General features: G+C 45.6%; 1 protein-coding gene across 3 annotated transcripts; it reads right to left on the reverse strand.

The window, feature by feature from the left end:
• Positions 1-2,817: 2,817 nt before the first annotated feature.
• On the reverse strand, positions 2,818-20,180 carry ADIPOR1 (adiponectin receptor 1). Of its 3 annotated transcripts, none has more exons than XM_032466722.1 (8): positions 19,539-19,994; positions 10,474-10,708; positions 9,163-9,279; positions 8,156-8,327; positions 7,535-7,721; positions 6,376-6,563; positions 4,029-4,222; positions 2,818-3,673 (listed from the first exon to the last, which is right to left on the reverse strand). In XM_032466722.1, the coding sequence occupies exons 2-8, from the start codon at positions 10,612-10,614 to the stop codon at positions 3,545-3,547; spliced, it is 1,128 nt and encodes a 375-aa protein (XP_032322613.1). In that variant the 5' UTR covers positions 10,615-10,708; positions 19,539-19,994; the 3' UTR covers positions 2,818-3,544. The 3 variants fall into 3 exon arrangements, with proteins under 3 accessions (XP_032322613.1, XP_032322611.1, XP_032322614.1); XM_032466720.1 differs by lacking the exon at positions 19,539-19,994 and adding an exon at positions 20,025-20,180 and having other exon boundaries at positions 2,823-3,673; XM_032466723.1 differs by lacking the exon at positions 19,539-19,994 and adding an exon at positions 20,025-20,180 and having other exon boundaries at positions 3,639-3,770.
• Between the last annotated feature and the right edge of the window lie 1,245 nt (positions 20,181-21,425).

Below are 21,425 nucleotides of genomic sequence, written 5' to 3' on the forward strand. Positions count from 1 at the left end.
GGGGTGATTCGGGTGTTTATAGCTACCCAAGGGTTCAGTCAGGGAACTGACTGAATGGGGAATTTGCTGTGCAACTCTAGATCAAGTACACAGAATATAGGTCAAATCTCTAAACCAACTAGGCACAATACATTGCACTTTTGTGCTACCAGAGTATGACAGACATGAGAATGCACCTCTTAATTCCTGAATGTAATCAAAGCAGGGCCCCAGCTGCCGCTTTGAACTTCATCGTGAATCTGCACTCAGGCCTAGCTCATGCCTCCCAACAACCGGTTCCTGCCCCTGACTGGCTATGAGACAGATACTAAAGAAGGCACTTTTAGGGGTGAGATGGGACTCCTTTGTCAGTAGATTTTCGATCAAGAACTCCCAAACATAGGGCTTTGCTGAACCTGTCTTAGATTGCAAGAGGCAATGGATGTTCTATACCTAAGAGGTTAGTCTCTTCCCTAATTTTTAACTTATTGGTAGGAAGATGGTAGAGTCAGATTCTTAGCCTTTATTCTTGGCCTTTCTTTAGTCACAACTCATTAGCATTTCTGTCCTCAGTTTCTTTTCTCCCGTAGTGCCTAGCTCACAGCAGGTCTTCAACAAGTACTTAGGAAGTGAGTGAACCAGAGCAGGCAGTTAGAGAAAGATGGTAACATTCACCTGCTGCTAGTTAGCAGTTTTGGTAAAGGCAAGGGAGGACAGTGAAATCAGAATTTTTAAGTGATCTGAGGGTTTAGAACATGGGGTTTAAGTCAGAATGATCTGGACTCAGATACTCCAATCCTGTCTGCCATCTTGTGAAAACATCTTGGTCTTTTGGGACCTTAATTCTTTCATCTGTGGGATGGGATAATATTACCTACTCAACAGGGTTAAAGATAAAAAGACATAAAATGACACATGAAAAGTACGGAGGAGATGCTTGGTGGATGTCCTTGCCCAGACCCTTCCCCTGGTCCTATCTACTGGAAAATGAGGAAGTGTACACGCCGGCTCTCACCAGCTGCCATCCACCTCGCTCATTTCCTCACATACAATGTGGACAGAGCTGGGGCAGATGTGGCCCATCCCCTTCCAGTTCTTTCTATACTAGTGGTTGCAAACTCAGGTGCCTCCCAGGGCCAGGCAGGTGACTACAATGCTGGGTAGGTAGGGCCAAGGATGAACCTTAGAGCACAGCCCTCCATAAAGTTACAGCTGCTATTGGGCTGCTTGCCTGTTCCCACTGTGCAGGCCAAACAGATCATGGTTGTGAATGTTTGCTGCTTGCACGTAGCAGTGTGACACTTCTGCTATCAGCTCCTTAAGTTTTTTTTTTTTAAACTTAAGAATATTTTGTATTAAGTAGATATTACATATGTAAGAAAAGATAATCATGGGATAAAGAACACCTAGGCTTGCTCTCTCTTGCCTTTGGAGACAGCCTGCTCTGTCCATGGAGCGTGTATCTCTCTAAATAAACTTGCTTTCACTTAAAAAAAAAAAAAAAAAAAAAGGAAGACGTGGGTACTCACCACCTATTTAAAGAATAAAAGCTTTACTTTTGAAATATCCCATGCGCCCCTCATCCTGTCCTTTCCTCTTCAGAGGTAGCCGTTTTTCTGAATTAACATTTCCTTTTTAAAATATTTACCATGTTTATATCCTGAAGCTGTTATTAGTTCCTGAACTTTACATAGATACAGTCATACCAGGTACATCTAAGTATATCCACTTCTCCCTAATCTTTAAGATTATGTTGCTTGTCTCTCTTGCTTGTCACTGTTAATTAATTTTCACTGCTAAATAGCATTTCATTTTAAGAATAAACCAAGATTTATTCTTCCACTCAACATTTTTGGACATTTGGCTTCTTTGCAGTATTTTGCTACTACATATAGCTGCAATGAATCTTTCGGTACAAGCTAAGCTTCTCAAGGGTAATGTTTTTCAAAATGTGAATTGTGACCCATTAATAAGTTATGAAACAACTTTGGTCAGAACAAGCATTTTTTAAATGAAGAAATCTGGAACAGGTATCAGATGCATCTCACATTGTAAAGTGCTGTTTCACATAATGTTTGAGTGCTGTTATGTGTACATACTTCCACACATGTCCAAAGTGGTTCTACTAATACGTGGTTCCACCAGCAGCATCTGGTCTGCTCCACATCAGTACCAACACTCTATGTTAGGACTTTTCATTTGTGTCAATCTTACTAGGAGTGAAATGGCTTCTCGGTTTGGTTGTAATTTACATTTCCACGATTCTCACTGGAGGTTGAGATATGTTGACCTAGTTGGATTCTTTTTTAAAAGGATCATTTGTTCTCCTAGTTGTACAAACTTGACCCTTGAAGTGACCCCAACTCTGGAACTCAAGAAGATTCTCATCTGAAGCCTACACTAGCTCAGAAATGACTCCTGGGGGCCTTTTGCCATCCAATGAACAGAATTCATGTCTGGCTGAAGACAATTTGCAAAGGCACAGAAAGGCATGGAATAACCTCTGTATGACACAACCTCCATCAAGGCAGTTTTAGAAGAATTAAAGTCTAAAGTAATAAGTAGTAGAACACTGATATTCACAAGGCAGGTGTCTTACAATTATTGAACACTACTATAGCATACTGACTTCCCTAGTAAATGTCTGTGCACTAAGCAGAGAAAAATAAAGTGGTATAGAGGAGCAGATGCCAGGAATTCAATTAGGCTCATTCACTGGCCTGCACGTGCCAGGTCTGTTAATACCTGTGATTCAATTTCGTGCCTCAGCAGAATCTGCAATTATTTTACTGGTTTTAATCCTCTGGAGCTGTGTGCAAACAGCTGAGACCACACATGTTAAACCTCTGAGTGCCAAGTGTCTTCTGTTCTCTTTTATTATCATCATAGTCTTTGCATCAAGTAACATAGCAATGATAGCAAGTTTCCTTTTAAAGCTTAGTATTAAATATTAAATATCTTTCCCCATTTTAATTTTACATTACTCTGCCAAGAAAAAAAAAAAAATTAAAACTCAAGTTATTCGAAGCCTGGACACACTTCCATGATTAGCCGGGCTGTGTAAAGGTCGGTGGCTTTGTTCTTCCTGCTGGGTGAGCAGGTCCAGGCCCGAGAAAGATGGGACCAGGTTATAATTGTTTTTGAAAAGTGTGCTACAAAAACGGATGGCCTGTTATAAGCCAGGTTACAAAGTAAGGGTGGGGGTAAAGGAGGGACATTTTCTTCTAGAAACAGAATTTCTGAAGAGTCCCAGTCCATCATTTTTCCCCAAAATGGTTGGAGGAGGGGTAAAAATCTCAACGTGAGCTTCAAAGTCCTACCTCTGTGAGGGGATAGTAGTTGCCTTACCAAGGGGCGATGGCTGAGTCTGGCCATCCCCACTCTTCTCAGCTACGGAATGGAGAGTTTATTGCCCAGTGAGCGTGAAGTGGGCTGAAGCTTGGTTGGTACTGAATTCTCTAGGAGGTTTCTTCTAGAAACAGACAACTGACTCTTCCTCTCACTTCAGCAAAGAAGTCATTTTAAAAGCACTTGGGAAGTTTCTCCTGGGCCCTGTGGGGGCAGCTCAGAGGAGGGAGTCATCGGTGCAGCCGCCTTCCAGGCCATAACGGAACTCCTGGAGGTTGGAGACCCCGTAGAAGTGGACAAAGGCTGCTGCCACCACCAGGACGTGGAAGATCTGATGAGACTGGAACTGCAGGAACAACAAGAGAAGAGCCTATAGGGCGACGGCAAGGAGGGCTGGGAGCAAGTGGGAGAAGGCGCTCGCCTCTTCAGTTCCTCCTCAAAATCTTTTTACATCATGAAAGTGATAAATTTGTTGTAGAAAAAAATTTTAAAGTTCTGTCAGAGATACGCCAAGATGTTAATATTAATCACCCCTCCCCGCAACAACCCCCCACCTACCTACACAGACAGGTACGTATACACAGGTACATGCATACACCCCCAAACACCACCTGACCCCGGGTCTCTTGCTGCCTCTGACTCCAACCTTTGCCTTTGGGCCAGTCTCACCACCACAGGCCCTGCAGAGAGTCATTTCTTACCCAGATGTCAAATTTTCCAGGGAAGAAGCGCTCTGGAATCCGTGCGGCGTAAAGGCCAGCTCCAGTGATGTACATCACGGCCATGAGGAAGAACCAGCCCATCTGGCCCACCGTGGTGGCCTTGACGAAGCCCTCCGCGATTGTAAAGTGCATGGTGGGCACAACACCGCTCAAGCCAAGCCCCAGGAACACCCCTGAACAAAGCAGACATAGGCTGTCAGGCACGGAGCAGCACTGCTTGGAAGGCACTGCAGTCCTGCTGTCTTGCTCTGCAATGAGCTACTTTCTGGTGTATGGTACATGTTCAGGAAATTTAGTCAGCAGATATTTCTTCCATGCCCAGAATGGGGAGAAGGCTGTGTAAATGCTGACAGGGCTATCACCTTCTAAGGAACACCGAGAACAAATACTTCACACTCTTTTATTATCTGTTAAGAAGCCTCAGCAAAAATGACACGCCAGGCCTCTCTGATGGCTGCTCTGGGTGCAGAACCGTGATGGCACGGCCGCAGGTGGCTTCCTAGCCAGAGAGGAGCAGGGCAGGTTTCCCGTTAAGATTAGAGAAGACTTAACACTTAAGGACTCTGACCTCCTAAATAGGTAGATGTACGCAGATTCAAAGCTGTCTGTGGTTGCTGGACAGGAGTAAGAGGAAGGCACGAATGGGGGCCTCTTGAAACCACACACAAGCCTCCATTTCCGTGGACACCCCTGTGAAAGCACAACGTCTGCAACACGGTTGGTGCTTGATCAACACTTAATTCTTTTAAATGAACGTTAAAATAGCAGATACTAAGTCTAAAGGGACTGAAGACTAGTGGTAATTGATGTGTTGCTACAAGTAGTAAGAGTCTGGACAACACACGTTTGTGCAGCTATTACAGTTAACAGCGCTTATGCGCAACGTATTCTGTTTACCAAACCAAGCCTTCCATCCCCTTAGTAAAATAACCCCAGGTGTTTTAATTTTAACCCCTTGGTTTGAGTGTTCAGGACTCAGGTCACCAAAATGACTGTGCCTTGTACATTTTTTAACTTTCTCGAACCAAATGTAAGAACAGTCATTTCTATACTTGTCATTTCTATACTTGTAGCTAGTTGGCCAGCTTGGTAATTATCTGTCCTATTAACATTTTATTGAAATAGTATGAAACTTGGGGGAGAATTGAGCTTTGAAAATTCATGCTGTTTTGAAAGTTACAAAGACAAATCAGGAGTGGCAGAGCACCTCACAAAGTTTTCTGATTAGTTTTTACTGCTATTTTATTATGAAATCTGTGTTTTACAAATTTTTCAAAGTCAATTAGATTCAGAAGGTCCCTTGTAACGTGATCTCAAGCAATACCCCACTCAGTGCAGGCATCGCCTCAGTCCACAAGACCTGAGTATTTACCCCGCTGCTGGAGGGAAGAGAAATAGTAGAAGGAGAGACAAGAATGATCATAAATGGTTATGAAACACTGTACCTCACAGGGTATAACTAATACTAAATGAGTTTATAGTATTCTTTATTCATCTAAATGGCAGTTCCTTTGAGAAAACTGGCATTGAATTTAGTGCTAACAATAGTTTTACGCTCCTAAGTTCTTTTTCCTTTGCCTTTCTGCTAGTCAGTGTCCTTAACAGGATGCCATCCTGCACCCTATTCTCCTCGGATTCTTCTTTACAAGCTATCCATATTTATTGATTCAGCCTGACTCTTCATTGAAAATTCTTAAATCTCTATCTGCAGTTCAGAACTCTCTCAAACACCAGAAGTCATAGATCCAACTGATTTCTGAATTATCTTCACCTGCCATTAAACAGAACTAACTTCAAAAACTGTCTAAAACTGAGGTCATCAGATTTATCTCCAAACCTCTTTCTCCCCTTGACAATTAGTCAAATAAAAACAAGAAAACACTAATGTTTACTTACAGTTTTTTTAAACATATGTCAGTTCTTGAGTCAGAACAGAGATCTAAACCATAATTAAAGGGAATATGAATTCTCAAAAAGTATCTGCCTCTAGCAACCACCAGGAATCCAATTAATTCACAGCAACATTTTTCTTAAATAAACTTTTTGAAATATAAAAGAAAGAAAGAAGAAGAGGAAGGAGAGGAAGAAAGAAAAGGAAGGAAAGGAAGGAAAGGAAGGGAAGGAAGGAAGGAAAGAAGGAAAGAGAAAGAAAGAAAGAAAGAAAGAAAGAAAGGAAGAAGGAAAGAAAGAAAGAAAGAAAAAGGAAGAAGGAAAGAAAGGCAGACAGACAAATTAGGGTTTGGGTGGGGTCCCTAAAATGCAAGCTGTAGGACCCAGGGTTGAGCCCACTAGGCTTCAGGCCCACACACTTTGTCTTCCTACATACCTGCTCTTGTCTGCCGGTGCTTAGGAGTCGCAAACCGGTCCCACTGAGCCACAATGATGGCAGAGATGCCCAGGACACAGACGATGGAGAGGTAGATGAGCCGTGGCTGTGGGGAGCAGTAGAAGGAGTAATAGAGCCAGGGGACAAAGCTCCCCATAATCAGTAGGGCAATCCCTGAATAGTCCAGTCTAAAAAAAGCCACAAAATGAAATGGATCAGGGGGAGAAGTGAAGTATTCCGGTGGGTTGTTCAACTGCTTCTTTCTGTTCTCCAGCTGCTCTCAGATTTGACCATCTCTAGCCCTCACTCCCCTACACTCTGTCCAATATCCTGAACCCAAACCCTACAAGGTCACACACTTCTGTTTCACACTGGACAATTCTGAACTGTATCCCTTTCCCCTAGTTGTGACAGCTATACCCCGTCATGGATACCAGCACAATCCAGCTGGTCCCCAGCTTATACTCAGAGAGGGCTCTGAATATTCCCCAGTTCTGACAGGTTGAGTTCTAAAAACAAAACCCTTAAGTTGAGAGTATTATTAAGGCATACTGTTCTGTTTTAGTTTACTTATTAATGATAAAAATGTATTCCTGTTACTGGTATTATTGAGAAAAACAAAATAACTCAACATCACCACTGAACCCAACCATAACAACAAAAACAAGCAAATAAACAGACAGAACCCCAGCGCAGGGTTGGGGAACACAGAAAGCACTACATTATGGACACCTGGCGCCTCCAGCAACACATGGGCAGCAAAGATAAGCTTTGCCTGACTGGTGGGTCGCAGCTCTAGCAGCCTGAAGCATAGAAACTCAGCCACGCCCCAAATGGCTCAGGCCAACAGGAAGGTAGGACAGGACGGGTAGTGAGTCTTGGAGAGCAGCCCATTGGCACCCCAAGTTTCACAAAGGATAGTACCGCACAGCAGGAAGTACATTCCACAACTGGGTTCCACCTGTTGAGGCTGCAGTGAAATTTTTCATGAAAATTCAAGAGAAAGATTCATCACCCTATTATACCACATAACTGAAAGTCTTTCCTCCCAACAGGGAATCTTCAGGCACTCCTGGTGCTTGCAGGACCCGTTGGCACCTGGATCACAAGATGTGACAAGAGTGCCTGGTCCTTCCCTATTGACATTCTTTTGACTCACTTGGAAAAAGTCCGGGAGACTTTCTCTGAATGACAATAGACGGTGTGGAAGAGCCAGGAGAAGCTGAGGCAGAGCACTGCACCCAAGAAGAACATCCCAAAAACCACCTTCTCCTGCAGAGGGGCCATGAAGTACATGTTTGGTCTGAGCATGGTCAAGATTCCCAAAAAGAGAAACAGCACAAAACCTACAGGAGGGAGGAAAAGAGAAAAAAAGCCTGAGGAAAATGGGAATGTGCTGGTTTAAACCAGTACTAAAACCACAGGGTTTAGCTTGGGAACAGCAGCCTGCAGTTTCAGGAGAGAACTACACCATTCACACACACCCAGAGGAAAGACAATGTCTGAAATGCCGGCATCCTGTTCTGATGATGGGGACTCAAGAAGCAGAAGGAACTGCCTTCAGGGAGGGCAGTTCTGATAAAAACATATGGTTGCAGTTTCTCCCGTTTGTAGGCCTTCTTCCGCAAGGCTAGAGACCAGCCAGAAAGGGTCTATCAAGCTCACCAGCAGTTTAAAGGCATGACTCCAGCTATCAAACAACTAGAACAACTTGGTTTATCCTTATGCCTTGGCATTTAAGGAGACAAAAAATTTGATTTTCCCCACCCAAACCACTCACCAAGCAGATGGGTCCAGATGTTGCCAGTTTCTGTGTGGATTCGGAAGATGCTCTTGAAGCAGGCGCGGAAGGAGGGCATGGGAGGCCTATGGCCATGCAGCAGGTAGTCGTTGTCTTTCAGCCAGTCAGGGAGCACGTCATACGGGATGACCCTCCAGCGTCCCTCCCAGACCTACAATGCATTCGCTCCCTAAGTGCAGCCCCAGAGAGTGGGGGCCCCCCGAGGACAAGGGGCAAAGGTAGCGCCCAGCAGGCTCTGGGTGGTCCCAGGTAGCAGTGAGGAGCCAGCCTGGGCCTGGATACACGGAGACACAGCATGGGCGAGGCCGTCCCAGCACCAACTGCTTTTCTCAGTGCCTTTGTTCTTATGTCACGACAATTCACCTGGACATGCTGGGGTAAGCACATCCTCTCAGCATTTAACGAAAATATGGCAGGACCTCCTTTAAGCTACTTGAAATTTTAAAATTAAGTAAATGTAGTTTATAAAAACAAAGAAACAGAAATTATGTATGGTTTTAAATTTAACAATTCTCTCAATTACAAGTGTGAGCAAGAAACCACAGGAGTATTAGGACTTGTGACTCTGTCACCAATAGAAATTACAGGAATTTTCATACATTTGTTTTGTAAATATCAAAATATTGTTTCTATTCATCACTACTTAGAAATTATAAATTCTAATAAAATACATTACAGCCTGTCATTAATGCATATTTAATGTAGTAATAAAGGTGCCCATGTTGCTATAACACATTCTAATATTTTGATGACTGCCAAAGGGATCAACAGCAAAAATAGTTAAGAACTCCTGTTTTAGAACACATTTTGAGTAACACAGTAGGCAGTAAAAATTTAGCCAAATTTTCCCTTGATTTACTTTGCCTTAAAGAAAAACAAACTTACGCCCAGGAATAAAAAGCTCCCCCCAACCTGCCCCCTAGCTGGCTTGCCAGGAGGGAAGGGCCCGGCTGAGCCCGCCCCACTAGCCCCGTCCCCGACAGAACCTTGTACACAAACTCCTCCATCTTCTCCATGGCATGGTGGGCTTGCAGGGGAAGGGTCAGCACCCGCACCTCCTCCTCCTCCTCCTGTGGCCCGGGGCATGCTTGCTCCTCTTCAGCCTGCAGGAAGCAGAGACACAGGAGCTCCCGTGTGAGCTGTGTTAGTCCAGAGCAGTGCCGTCCGGAGAAACCCAAACTCACTGCTTTCTGCCCAGCCCCTCTCCCACACACAGGCCCTTCTCCCAACTCCACGGTGGTTAATGAGTTTACCACCCTGTAAACGCAGGAGTGAGAGCCCGGTGGAGCACATGGGAGCCAGATGGCCGGACATTAGAGGCATGTAGACCAGCACACCAGGCCTTCGTGATCTTTAGTCTGAGCAGCCCACCCTTGTCTGTGAGACAGTGGTTCTTAACTTTGCCCAATTTCCCAAATATTTCTCTCTTTCAGACCACTGAATTCTCAAAAGAATGAAAGATAAGAGTCTCAGAGATTCTCCTAACAACACTTCGGCTCTAGGTTCCCCACCTCTGGGGATGCTACCACGACTGATGCTCTGTATCCACAGCAGCTCCGGGAGAAGCAGGGCCTCAGAACTGGTTCCACAGGAAGTAGCAGCAGGGACTCCTGGACCCAAAGGAGGCCTGACACACAGTGTGCATGTGAGACAGCAGCTGCCTCCCAAGGAGAGAGGTCAAGAGCTGGCAGCTCAGCTCCTTCTCAGGGCTACTTTCTCCTGTTGATGGTTCCTCTCAGATTTTGTGATAAAGAGCCCCCCAACATCCATTCTTGGCAATGGAGTCCCTGGTTTTGTTCAGGGTGGCAATGTTACCACAGGCAAACTGAAAAGACCACATCCATGTACGTGAAGTACTGCCAGGTGCTTCCAGAAAGGGCAGGCCCTTCTCCCCGCCGCCCTGCCCCCGCTACCCGCCATGGTGACACATTAAGAATGATGGAAGAGCAAGACAGGTGCCTGCCAGCAGTGGAGACCCCACGCCAGCCTGGACTGGTTACTTCCAGAACTCTTCCACGTCAGAGACACCTACCTTGTCACAGCTACAGGGATTTTTCTTTGTTACATGAAGCCAAACCCGATTCTGACTGCTTCCCCCCCTTAATCACAGACATGCGCTGACTACTTGTTGAATTTCAGGTCTTGTGCTAAGCACTGGGGTATAAGCAAATGCTCACAGTGGGAAAAACACAAATAAAGAGTTATAACACAGCATGATGTTGACTCGGATAGAGGCAGTCCAGGACGCTATGGTTCCTCCTTTGGGGAGAGTCAAGATCTTAAGAAATGAGACTTACTTTGGTTGGGCTGGTGACAACCCGCTTGCCCTTCTCCTCTAGCAGGGGTCCCAGTTCAGCCAGCTCCACTGTGTCAGCCTCCCTGTTACCAGCAGGAGTCCCACTGCCCTGGGCCACCACGGGTCCTTTGTGAGAAGACATCTGGCTGGTACCCCAACGCCCTGCAGCTTCAACTTCGGGAAAGGGTAGGGGCTCTCAGCCCCAGGGGGCAGAGAGCTCCCTGTGATGGAAGTCACTAAAAGCAAACACAAACATGAAGGGTGTGATAATTTAGTCCTCTTAGGTTTCATGTCTACAAGTAAACACTGATTAAGTCACAGCCCATCAAGGACACCCGCTTCAGTCCCAGAGGCCAGCGATCTGCTGAAATGAAATCTATCCCCTAACTCATCTTACTGTCACCCTTTACTCAGAACCTCATTAATCTTAAAGATAAGGCTGAAAACATTACATGTGGTTGCTTGCCTTCAAAAGATTTGTGCTTTTTGCACCAAACTGTCACCACAGAAAAACAGCTCCCCACCCCCAGGTCCCTCCCACAGTAATGCAGCCTATTTAGTGAGCAGTCTGTCTGGTCCGCCATTCCCAAAGCTACTGTGTCCAAGGAATGCCTGGCTCTGAGACTGAGGAGCAAAACTAGGAAGCCGACACCTGGCTGTAGTTACATCAAGACCACCCAGGCTTAGAAATGAATTCTCTGCCAACTGAACTCAATGGGCTTTATCTATGATGCTCTGACAAGTGTGTGAAAGGAACTTGGCTGTGGGCTAGATGCCCAGTGGGTAATTTCTCTGCAAGGTGTACTATTTCTATTTTAGGATCACAGCCTGGGTTCAACACCTGAACAGCAAGCATTCATCAAAACCTCTCCTTACAGCAGCAGTAACTTACCTGGACGCAGGAAGCTGAAGACAGGAGGCAGCCCAGCCTTGCCCTCTGCCACACAACAAATCGGCTCAGCAAGGTTCTGGCCCAGCGACCATGGCTCATAACATGCACCCCCCTCAAATAAGCTTTTCAGAAACTAGAGATAGGTACACTGATCCTTAGGAAATAGTCTTTAATCAGGCCCCAGGGAGATGAAAATATTGAAAGGTGGGGAAAAGTGCCCCAAGGTTTCCTAGCCTCTTTACCCTGAAACAAAGGAATTTACTACTCATTGCAATAGTAGCCAGAATATTAACATTTTCTTGCACTGGTTACCTGAGCCCTGATAACCACAGGGTAGTGCAAAGAGGGCCAGGTGACAGCTGCATTACAGGAGAAGAAACTTAAGCTTAGGGAACCTACATCTCTCATAATGGGTAGTAAGCTCAGCTTTGCTCCCGAGGGAGGCACTGTATCCATCTCCCATGGCTGCTCACTGTCCGTACATCTCTGACATCTTGTACCAGCTCTTTGTTTACCCACAAGTAATCTCAACTCCTTCTCAGGGATTATGACTGGATACATGTAGTCAGGTTAGGGCAATCCTCAAGTTTCAAGAGTCATGCTATGCTCAACTCACAAACACAGCTGAAAGCTACAGGCAGGTCTAACTCAAGAGAGCAAACGACACTAACCCAGCACAGGGCAGACCTTTCTATGGTGTCAACACACAGGCAGTTCCTCTTCCTCCAAATGTGCAAGACTCTACAAGATGCCAGCCCACAGTCATAGCCAGCAATTGGGCCTAAGGAGAACAGGAAACTGGAGGCCTCTGACATCCTCAGGAGATAGGCAACCCACGTGAGCAAAAACATTGGGAAATCTTTTTCAGCAGGCTGACCACAAAACACATTTCCTCAAAGTGAAGTACTGAGGAATAAACAGCTTTACTAAGAAATAATTTATACTGGAGCCGAAAATATAAATAGCTTTGGGCATCTTGGAGAATTTTGAAAAGGGGAATTCACATAGCTAGAATACCGCTGCGAATACGTCAAAGTAGGCCACTGGGGCAAAATATACTTCAGGTTTTGGGATACAATACTACATAGATCACAAGTTGAGACATATCCCTGATTGTGGTCAGAACAGGTATTTCATAATGAATGAATGAATGAATGAATGAATGAATGAACAAATGAATGGGGCAGCATTCCAGCCAGCAAGCACAGGACCTGTCACTAGCTAAGGGTTTATGCACTGGTGCTTGCAGGGCTCTCTCCCATCCCTCTCCCCAGAGTAAGCCAACATATTCACTAAATACTTCCCAAATGTATTTAGTACTAGTACCCTAAGGCACTCTGAGGTACTGTGCAGGATACAAAGTTGAGTAAGTCAAGTTATTGTCTTCAAAGAGCCCATAATCAGATGGCATAAGTTAATTTGTGGTATGCACAAAACCACTGACAATTTCCCTGCTCCAGGGGGACAGTGGAGGGAGAACCCCTAAATTAGGATGGCCACACACTAAGTTCAGTTGCTCTGAGTGCTGTGTAACTATTTCATTAGAGGGAATGTGATTAACATAGACAAACCTGAGGTGGGCAATTAGGGTGAGAGATCAGATGCAGAAGCCAGACTGGTATTTTTACTAATATCCTCATTTGATCTGAAAAGTCTTTTTTCTTTTTTAATTAATAGACTTTATTTTTTTAGAGCAGTTTCAGGTTCACAGCTAAGTTGAGCAGAAAATACAGAGTGCACATAGCCCTCCCCACCCACACATATATACTCCCCTAACCTCAACATCCCTCATTAGTGCGGTACATATTTGGTACAATTGAGGAACCAACATGGCCACACTGATGTCAACCGAAGTCCATAGTTTACATTAGGGTTCATCTTAATATTGTACATTCTGTGGGTTTTGACAACTGCATAATGACATGCAGCCACCACTACAGTATCATACAGAATAGTTTCATTGCTGTAAAAATCCCTTGTGCTCCATCTATTCATTCCTCCCTCCCTCCCTCTCCTCAAACCCCTGGAAACCACAATCTTTTTATTGTTTCTGTAGCTCTGCCTTTTCCAGAATGTCATTTGTTTGGAATCATACAGTTTGTAAACTTTTCAGACTGGCTTCTTTCATTTGGTAGTATGTCTTTTAAGTTCCTTCCATGTCTTTCATGGCGTGATAGCTCATTTTCTTTTTTAATGTACATATATTTTAAAATTTATATATATGTACTGTTCACTGTTTCTAAGAATGTTTAGAGCTTTAGCTTTGTAAACTTACATAGTTATCAAAGGAATCAAGCCAACCACAAAATAAGAATTGATTCAAAAAGATACATACACCCTACTATTAACAGCAACATTATTTACAATTGCCAAGACATGGAAGCATCCTAAGTGCACATTAATAGTTGAACAGACAATGAAGATGCACTATACATATATACATACGTATATGTATGTATGCATGTGTGTGTGTGTATGTGTGTGTATATAAAAATATATATATAATGGAATACAACACCCCCGTAAGAAGGATATTTTGCCATTTGCAACCCCTTCATTCACTTTTTTTTTCACTTCAAAAACCAGAATTTTATAACTGACATAAACATTTCCATTTCATTAAAAACAACAAAATACCTAGAAATAAACTTAACCAAGGAGGTTACATATACTCCGAAAACTGAAATGACACAAAGAAATGGAAAGGTTTCTTGTGCTCTGGGGTTGGAAGAATCAAAACTGTCAAAATAGCCACACTACCCAAAGCAATCCACAGATGCAATGCAACCTCCATCAAAATACTCACGACATTCCTCACAGAACTAGAACAAACAATTCCAAAATTTGTACGGAACCACGTAAGACCTGAACAGTCAAAGCAATCTTTTCTAGGTATTTTTTTTTCTCTTTCTTTTTTTTGTTCTCTTTTCTTATGGTTTGATGATGAGAGAAGGTCCTTTAACATTTGTTGTAAAGCTGGTTTGGTGGTGCTGAAATCTTTTAGCTTTTGTTTATCTGTGAAGCTTTTGATTTCTCCCTCAAGTCTGAAAGAGAGCCTTGCTGGGTAGAGTATTCTTGGTTCTAAGTTTCCCCCTTGCATCACTTTAAATATATTGTGCCACTCCCTTCTGGCCTGCAGAGTTTCTGCTGAAAAATCAGCTGATAACCTTATGGGAGTTTCCTTGTATGTTATTTGTTGCTCTTCTCTTGCTGATTTTAATATTTTGTCCTTATCCTTAATTTTTGTCAGTTTGATGACTATGTGCCTCGGTGTGTTCCTCTTTGGGTTGATCCTGTGTGGTACTCTCTGTGCTTCCTGGACTTGGGTGACTGTTTCCTTTCCCAAGATGGGGACGTTTTCAGTGATTATCTCTCCAAAATTTTTCTCAGGTCCTTTCTCTCTCTCTCCTCTTTCTGGGACCCCTATAATGCGAATCTTAGTGTTCTTCGTGTTGTCCTAGAATTCTCTTAAATTATCCTCATTTCTTTTCATTCTTTTTTCTGTTCAACAGTAGTGATTTCTACTAATCTGTCTTCTAGCTCACTGATCCGGTCTTCTGCCTCATTTAGTCTATTCTTGGTTCCTTCTAGTGTGTTATTCATTTCAGTGATTTTATTCTTCAACTCTTTTGGTATTCTTTGTATTTTCCAGCTCTTTGCTAAAAACTTTGCTCTGTGCATCTGTTCTCCTCTTGAGTTCTCTGAACATCTTGGCCATCATTATTTTAAACTCTTTCTCAGATAAACGGCCTATCTCCTCATCACTTAGTTCTTCGTGTGGGATTTTACCTTGTGCCTTGGCCTGGGAGATAATCCTTTGCTGCCTCATATCATCTTTTTTTTTTTTTTTAAGGTAAGTTAGTTATGTTTCTTGACCTTGGAGAGGTGGCCCTCTGGGGAGACATCCTATGTGTCCCAGCAGTACACTCCTCTCTTGTCACCCAAGGGTCAGGGTCCAGCCGGTCCCAGGGCAGAGTCTGGCCTGTTTTTGTGGATTCCTTTCACAGGCTTTGCGATGTTGTTTTCTTATTTCTGGTATCTGCCCCTGGTGGATGAGGCTGGACTAGACGCTTATGCAAGGTTCCTGGCAGGAGGAGCCAGTGCCTGCCCACTGCTGGGTGAAGCTTGGTCCTGGACCTCTGGTGGGTAGGGTCCTGTCTAGAGGCCTTTGTGGCTCAGGAGGTCTGCTGATGGGTGAAGCTGTGCTCCCACCCTCTATGTTGTTTGGCCTGAGGCTTCCCTACAGGCTGTTGGGTAGTGCTAGGTCTTGGTGCTAATGAGCAAACCAAGATGTCAGCCTCCAGGAAAGCTCATGTAGATGAACACTCCCGGAATGTCTGCCACCAGCTTTTATGTCCCCTGGGTGAGCCACAGCTGTCCCCTGTGTCCCCTGGAGATCCTCCAAAACCAGCACGCAGGCCTGGACCATATTCCTATGAAATCAATTCCTCTGCCCTTGGACCTGGTGCACGTGAGTTTCCACGTACGTTTCCCAAGTGAATGAAGTCTCTGTTTCCCTGAGTCCCGTGAGGCTCCCAGAGCCAAGCTTCGCTGGCTTTCAAAGCCAGATGTCCTGGGGTCTCTTTCTCCTACGAATGCTGGAACCTGGGCTGGGGAGCCTGACATGGGGCTTAGAACTCTCACTCCTGTGGGAGGGCCTCTGTGACTTAACTACTCTTCAGCTTACGGGTCATCCACCTGGGGGGTATGGGGCCCAATTATATCACGAGCACACCCCCCTACTGTCCTGCTGTGGCTCCCTCTTTATGTTTCCAGTTGCATTAGATCTTTTTTGCTAGGTCCCAGCCTTTTTTCCTGATGGTTGTTTAGCCGTCAGCTGTGGTTTCGTTGTCGCGAGGTGAGCTCATTGTCCTGCCACTGGGCCAGCCTGACCAGAAATCCCTTGACCAGAAATCCTGATCTGAAAAGATTTTATGCCCTCTAGTGTTCTAGTGTTCTCTGAGGATGACCTCAGTCTCATGGCTATCATCAGAGACTCTTTCCTTTCAGTCCAGACCATCTTCTGTTACTTCTGGTTCCCTCCATCTCCTCTACTGCCATCTCCCAGGACTCCCCTCTGCATTATCTATGGACCCTGAGTCACTAACCCTAACAGGCACCCAGTTAACTCACAAACCAGCCACAAGCTACAACTCATCACACAAGATATGTCGTCATGCTAATATTAAAGTACATACAATGAAAGTCAATGGAGGTCATGTCATAGTGTGCAAAGTCCACTGTCCAGCTGGGTCTTCTAAACTGTAGCAACACAGAGACAGGAAAGGGGGAGAGAGAGATCGGCGGTCTGGCAAGAAAGAAAAGCAAATAATGCTAGGACATGAACACAGAACTTGACAGGAGGACCATGCTCAAACAACTGGGAATCATCACAAGCAAGTGCTTCAGTTTCTATTACATAAAACAGCATAAACCCCTAAAGTGATCGATTCTGGGGGCACTCAGGAGAGACAAATATACTTCAGCTTCCTACTATCTTTCTATAACCTGATGTATATTAGAGGAAACACATTTTCCCTCAAACTCACCACACCCAATTTAGCAATCATAATCGGGTCAATCCACTGACTGCATTTTTGATGGGATTTCAATTGAAGCTAATAAATCGTTATCACTAAGCTTTTCAACTGGATAAACCTATGACTTTAGAGAACAGAGCTGTGGAGGGAGGGAGCTGCTTGTACTCCTGTAAATAAGCTTATCCTGGAACAAACTTGGGAATGGACGGATTCCTAATAGCCAGCCAGTTTCTGCTGAGTTTATTTCCCTCATACTTTTTTGAGACATGTATTTTGTGAACCCGTTTCCAAGTTTTCCAGGCCACAACACGCTCCTTCCGTGGAGTCAAAGGCATAAAACTTCTTCTAGAAGTTTTTAATCTGGGGTCCCTGGACCCTCTGAGGTTCCATGGGTAAGCCCCATCTAAGCCTACCTGACCCTCACTGTTCTAAAGCAAGACCAGTCTAGCAGTAAAGACACGAACACAGCCACCTTCTCCTCTATGTACTCTTTGTTAGGGAAGGGGGTTTCATATCACTGCTGCAGAAAAATTAGTCAACGCAAAGGCTTATGTCTGAAAACTACCGAATTGCAGTGATGGGGCCTCAGCTTTCCAACTTGATCACAAGCGTCACTGACTTAGAGTCTGCAGTGAAAAATTACCGTTTAACTTTCTTTGTAGCTTTTCTCCAGGTAAAGGTATCCCAAGGGGTCTTTTTTTGATCTCAGAGACAGGTAAGCTTTTCAAATGTCATGCTACACACACACACAAAGTATACAGGCACAAGAAGGTGTTTCATACCAGTTCTTTTTAATACCTGGCTTTTAAGTACATTACAGATACATGGCCAATATAGTTACACATTATAGTGATAACTTTATACTGTGAAAGCCCCAATGAAACAAAAGCAAACTAGGTCTAGCATGTCTAAAAGCCAATCACTTGGAACAGGTTTGCCTAGAAGGTACTTTCAAGGATCTTTTCAATGCAAGAAAGCTAGAAACTTTATAAACATTAATCATTCCCTCAACATTTCTGAGTAGGAAATCACCTTTGAGCTTAGTGAGAGGAACAAAGTCCAGTGGGCGACATCAAGGACAAATCGACATTAAGGACAAAATGTCATGACTCTGATGAGCACCAACACCAGAAGAAACTCCTCCAGTGGTAATAAAGCTTCTGGATTTAAAGATGACTGTTTAGTTCACCAGTACGATCACTAGGAGATGGGACAGGACAGTGCAGCAAGACTATGAAAGAGCTGCAGTCTGGCTTTATATTAAAGGAGCCAAGGGAATTTCTCAGGGAAACAGAGAACAGACTTACTGGACTAGAAAGAAGCACAAATTTCTTTATCCACCTGAGAATACCTATTGATCACGTACAACACGCGTGGCATCGTGAGAAAAGGCAAAGAGAGGAGTCAGAGGTGTCACATGGTTGCTGGCCTCTATTTTAAGAGAAGTGAACAACTTCTGTTTTCTACTAACATCACTACAAGGCTAAAGTGCTGGAGGGATTCAGAAGAAAGCTCAGTTTTAGTTGGAATTATCAGGAAAGGTTTTGAGGAAGATTTTAAGAAAGGATTTTGATAGGTACAGATGAGATCAAGGCATTCCAGAAGGGTAGTGCTATGAAGCCAGGCAGGCTTGAAAGAACAAAGCCCCCAGGGCAGTGAATAATCCACTTTCCATAAGGAAATCTTGGAAAGGAGAAATGAGGCCAGACTTAAGAAGCTGAAGATAGCCTAAAAGCCTACCTAAGGTGGTGCACTTTATCCATTAGCAGTGGGGAGCCTGGTGGGTTACTGTTGCTCCCTAATACTTGTCTGAAGTTCCTTCCTACCCGCAGGCAAAGTGGTTGCACGCAATTTTTTCTTTTAAGCCCTTGGGGATCATGTAATTTCTTGACCCCTGAGAATAGAATGCTTTCAGATTCTACTCAGCAATTAGGTATAGTTTTGTGGAGGTCTACCCTAAGATGGTCACTCACAAGTAACACACCAATTTTTAAGACTGATTCCCCAAATACCAACCACTATATGGTAACACAGAAGTTACTCCTGAGATAAAGAAATTTGGTGGCTGCAAGCTGGTAACTACCCTGACACTGCAATCTGTTTAGCAGATTTACTAGTACTGTATAGACAGTATAAAAACATAAGGAATAGCAGCTGCACCATAACCCGTGATGCAACCCCTATTAAGAGAGAAAAGCAGTAAACAGATCTCACTATCACTTCATTTTGGAAAAGAACCAGCCATTACAGTGCTCACTGGATTTAATCTGGTAGCCTATGTATTTCATGCTTTGTTTTCTAGCCTGTCTTCTGCATACTTGGGGGGAAATACTGTGGTTACTCTAGTAAAGTACTTTGTAGGCCTCCTATTGCTCCTGGCCCCTGAACCCGTGTAAACGAAATTCGCCTTGTCAGTTTCCCATTTGCCTACATAGCACCAGAAATCGAGGGACAACATGTATCTACGTTGTTTTCTTGAAAATCGAAAGCTTGACCAAAACTCTCAAACACAAGGTGGCATCAAAGTGAGATTTTTTCAGGGAATCAAATTTCGTTTGTCCCCAAAGTACTTAAGGTTTTGCTTACATTTCAGCTTTTAGGACTATCTTAAATAAATGTAAATTGTCCACCAACCTCTCCTCCTCCTCCATCAAGGTGGGGGCACTGTCACGGGTCTCAGAACCTTGGGGCTTCTCAGCCTATCTAAGGCGGCTGTTCCCCGCCGAGAGACGGTTCCGCGACCCGGGCCCTCAGCCCCTCTGCGCCTCTGCGCCTGCTCCCGTGGCCTTGGGATCAGGCTCAGCTCCCGCCTGGCCGACCCGAGCCGGAGCCCGAATCCGGACGTCTCGCCCCGGCGGACTAGGAGGTTGGCAGTGGGGAAGCGAGGCCCTTGAACTGCTTCGGAGGCGGCGCGCATGGAGAGGCCGGAAATGTTGACTCGACGCGAAGAGGCCAGAGGCGCTGCCGGCTCCGGGCGGAGGTCTCGGGGCCTTCGGGACGCCTGGGCGGTTGAGTCCCACAGCTGCCGCCTCAGCACCGCGCCAAGGCTCCCGGGGGTCCCCGAGCTCCGGCTGACCCCTGCCTTCCCACTCGCTCGCCGCGAAGCCCCGGGGAACTTACCGCGGGCGGCGGGCTCTGCTGGGGGCCGCGGACCCCGCGCTACATCCCGCGGCGCTGGATACGGCCTGCGGCCGAGCGGCCCAGATCTTCTGCGCCCACCCCGCGCCGGAAGGGGCGCGCAACCCACGGCGTCACCTCTCGCGTCATGTCCTGCGGAGCGCTCCGCCCCTCCGACGCCCAATCACAGACCGAACCCCCAGGCCTCGCCCCACCCTAGACCCGCCCTCTCCAGCCCAGCAATCCGTCCGCAATTTCAATCACAGACTAGCTCCATCAGCCCCGCCTCCCCCTTGCGAGCCCCCGCCCATCACCACGGCCCCGCCCCCTCCGCTGCTGGGAGGCGGGGACCCGCCTCAAGTCCCAATCACATGTCTGCTTCCCTCGGCCCCACCTCCCTCGCGCGGGCCCCGCCCCCTCGCTCAGCTCCAATCGTAAACCCCGCCTCTCAAGGCCTTGCGAGGATCCTGCCCCCAAGGTGCTAATTGGAGCGCGTGATGGGGAAGGAATTTCAGGGAATTAGACCGAACCCTGGGAAGGAATGCCGAATTTCCTACCATGCACCTTGTTCTCTAGGCTGGGCACTGTAATCCCTCTTCTTCAACTTCATGGTCACTCCATCCCTTCCACAAATATTTACCGAGGGCCCGTCGTATGGGAGGCACGGGCCAGGCTTCTGGTCAGGAACAGCAGGGCCGTGCTGTCTTCCTTGGGGACGCCCTGCTCCAGCCCGGGCTCCCGCTGCGGCCAGAGGGGGACCGCAGGGTGCTGCAGCCCTTGTCTAGGGGGCTGACCAATTTTCACTTCTCCCAAAGACGGTACGTGACCAGTCTATGCTAGATACAGAGAGAAGGTAGTTTACTAGAATCCGATTTAGGGATGCTTCAGGGCAGTGGGATTAATTCTCTTGGTGCTGGTTAAAAAGGTAGGCTCTGGAGTCACAGAGACCCAGGTTTCGTTCCTGGCCAGCCTCTGACCTTGAACTCGTTACAGAACCCTCCGTTTAAGTACCTTGTGTGAAAAATAGGAATAAAATAGTGGTATTTGATGGGGTCTTCGTCAGGACCGAGATAATATATGCAGGGTCTTAGTCTGATGCCCAGCAAATCGTAAATGCTTCACAAACCTTAGCTGTTCTGTGTTGCCTGCTGCATAAAACCCTCAGGAATATGTGCTGTCCACAGGAATGTTTGTTTCTCAGCATGGTGTTACAAGGTTCTCACCTGCTCTCAGACCACACCTTCCTCCACTTTCCCACTGGCATTTGGACCCCAATGAACTTGCCTTGTTCTCCAAATATGAACTTCTCTTCAGTTCCTCAGGCTTTCCCATGTGCTGGTCCTTTTCTTGGATTGCCCCCTTCCCCTTCTCTCCAAAAGATCCAAACAACTTACAATGCCCCGT

This window comes from Camelus ferus, chromosome 23 (assembly GCF_009834535.1).
Source record: "Camelus ferus isolate YT-003-E chromosome 23, BCGSAC_Cfer_1.0, whole genome shotgun sequence".
In the NCBI taxonomy this organism is placed as follows: Eukaryota; Metazoa; Chordata; class Mammalia; order Artiodactyla; family Camelidae; genus Camelus; species Camelus ferus.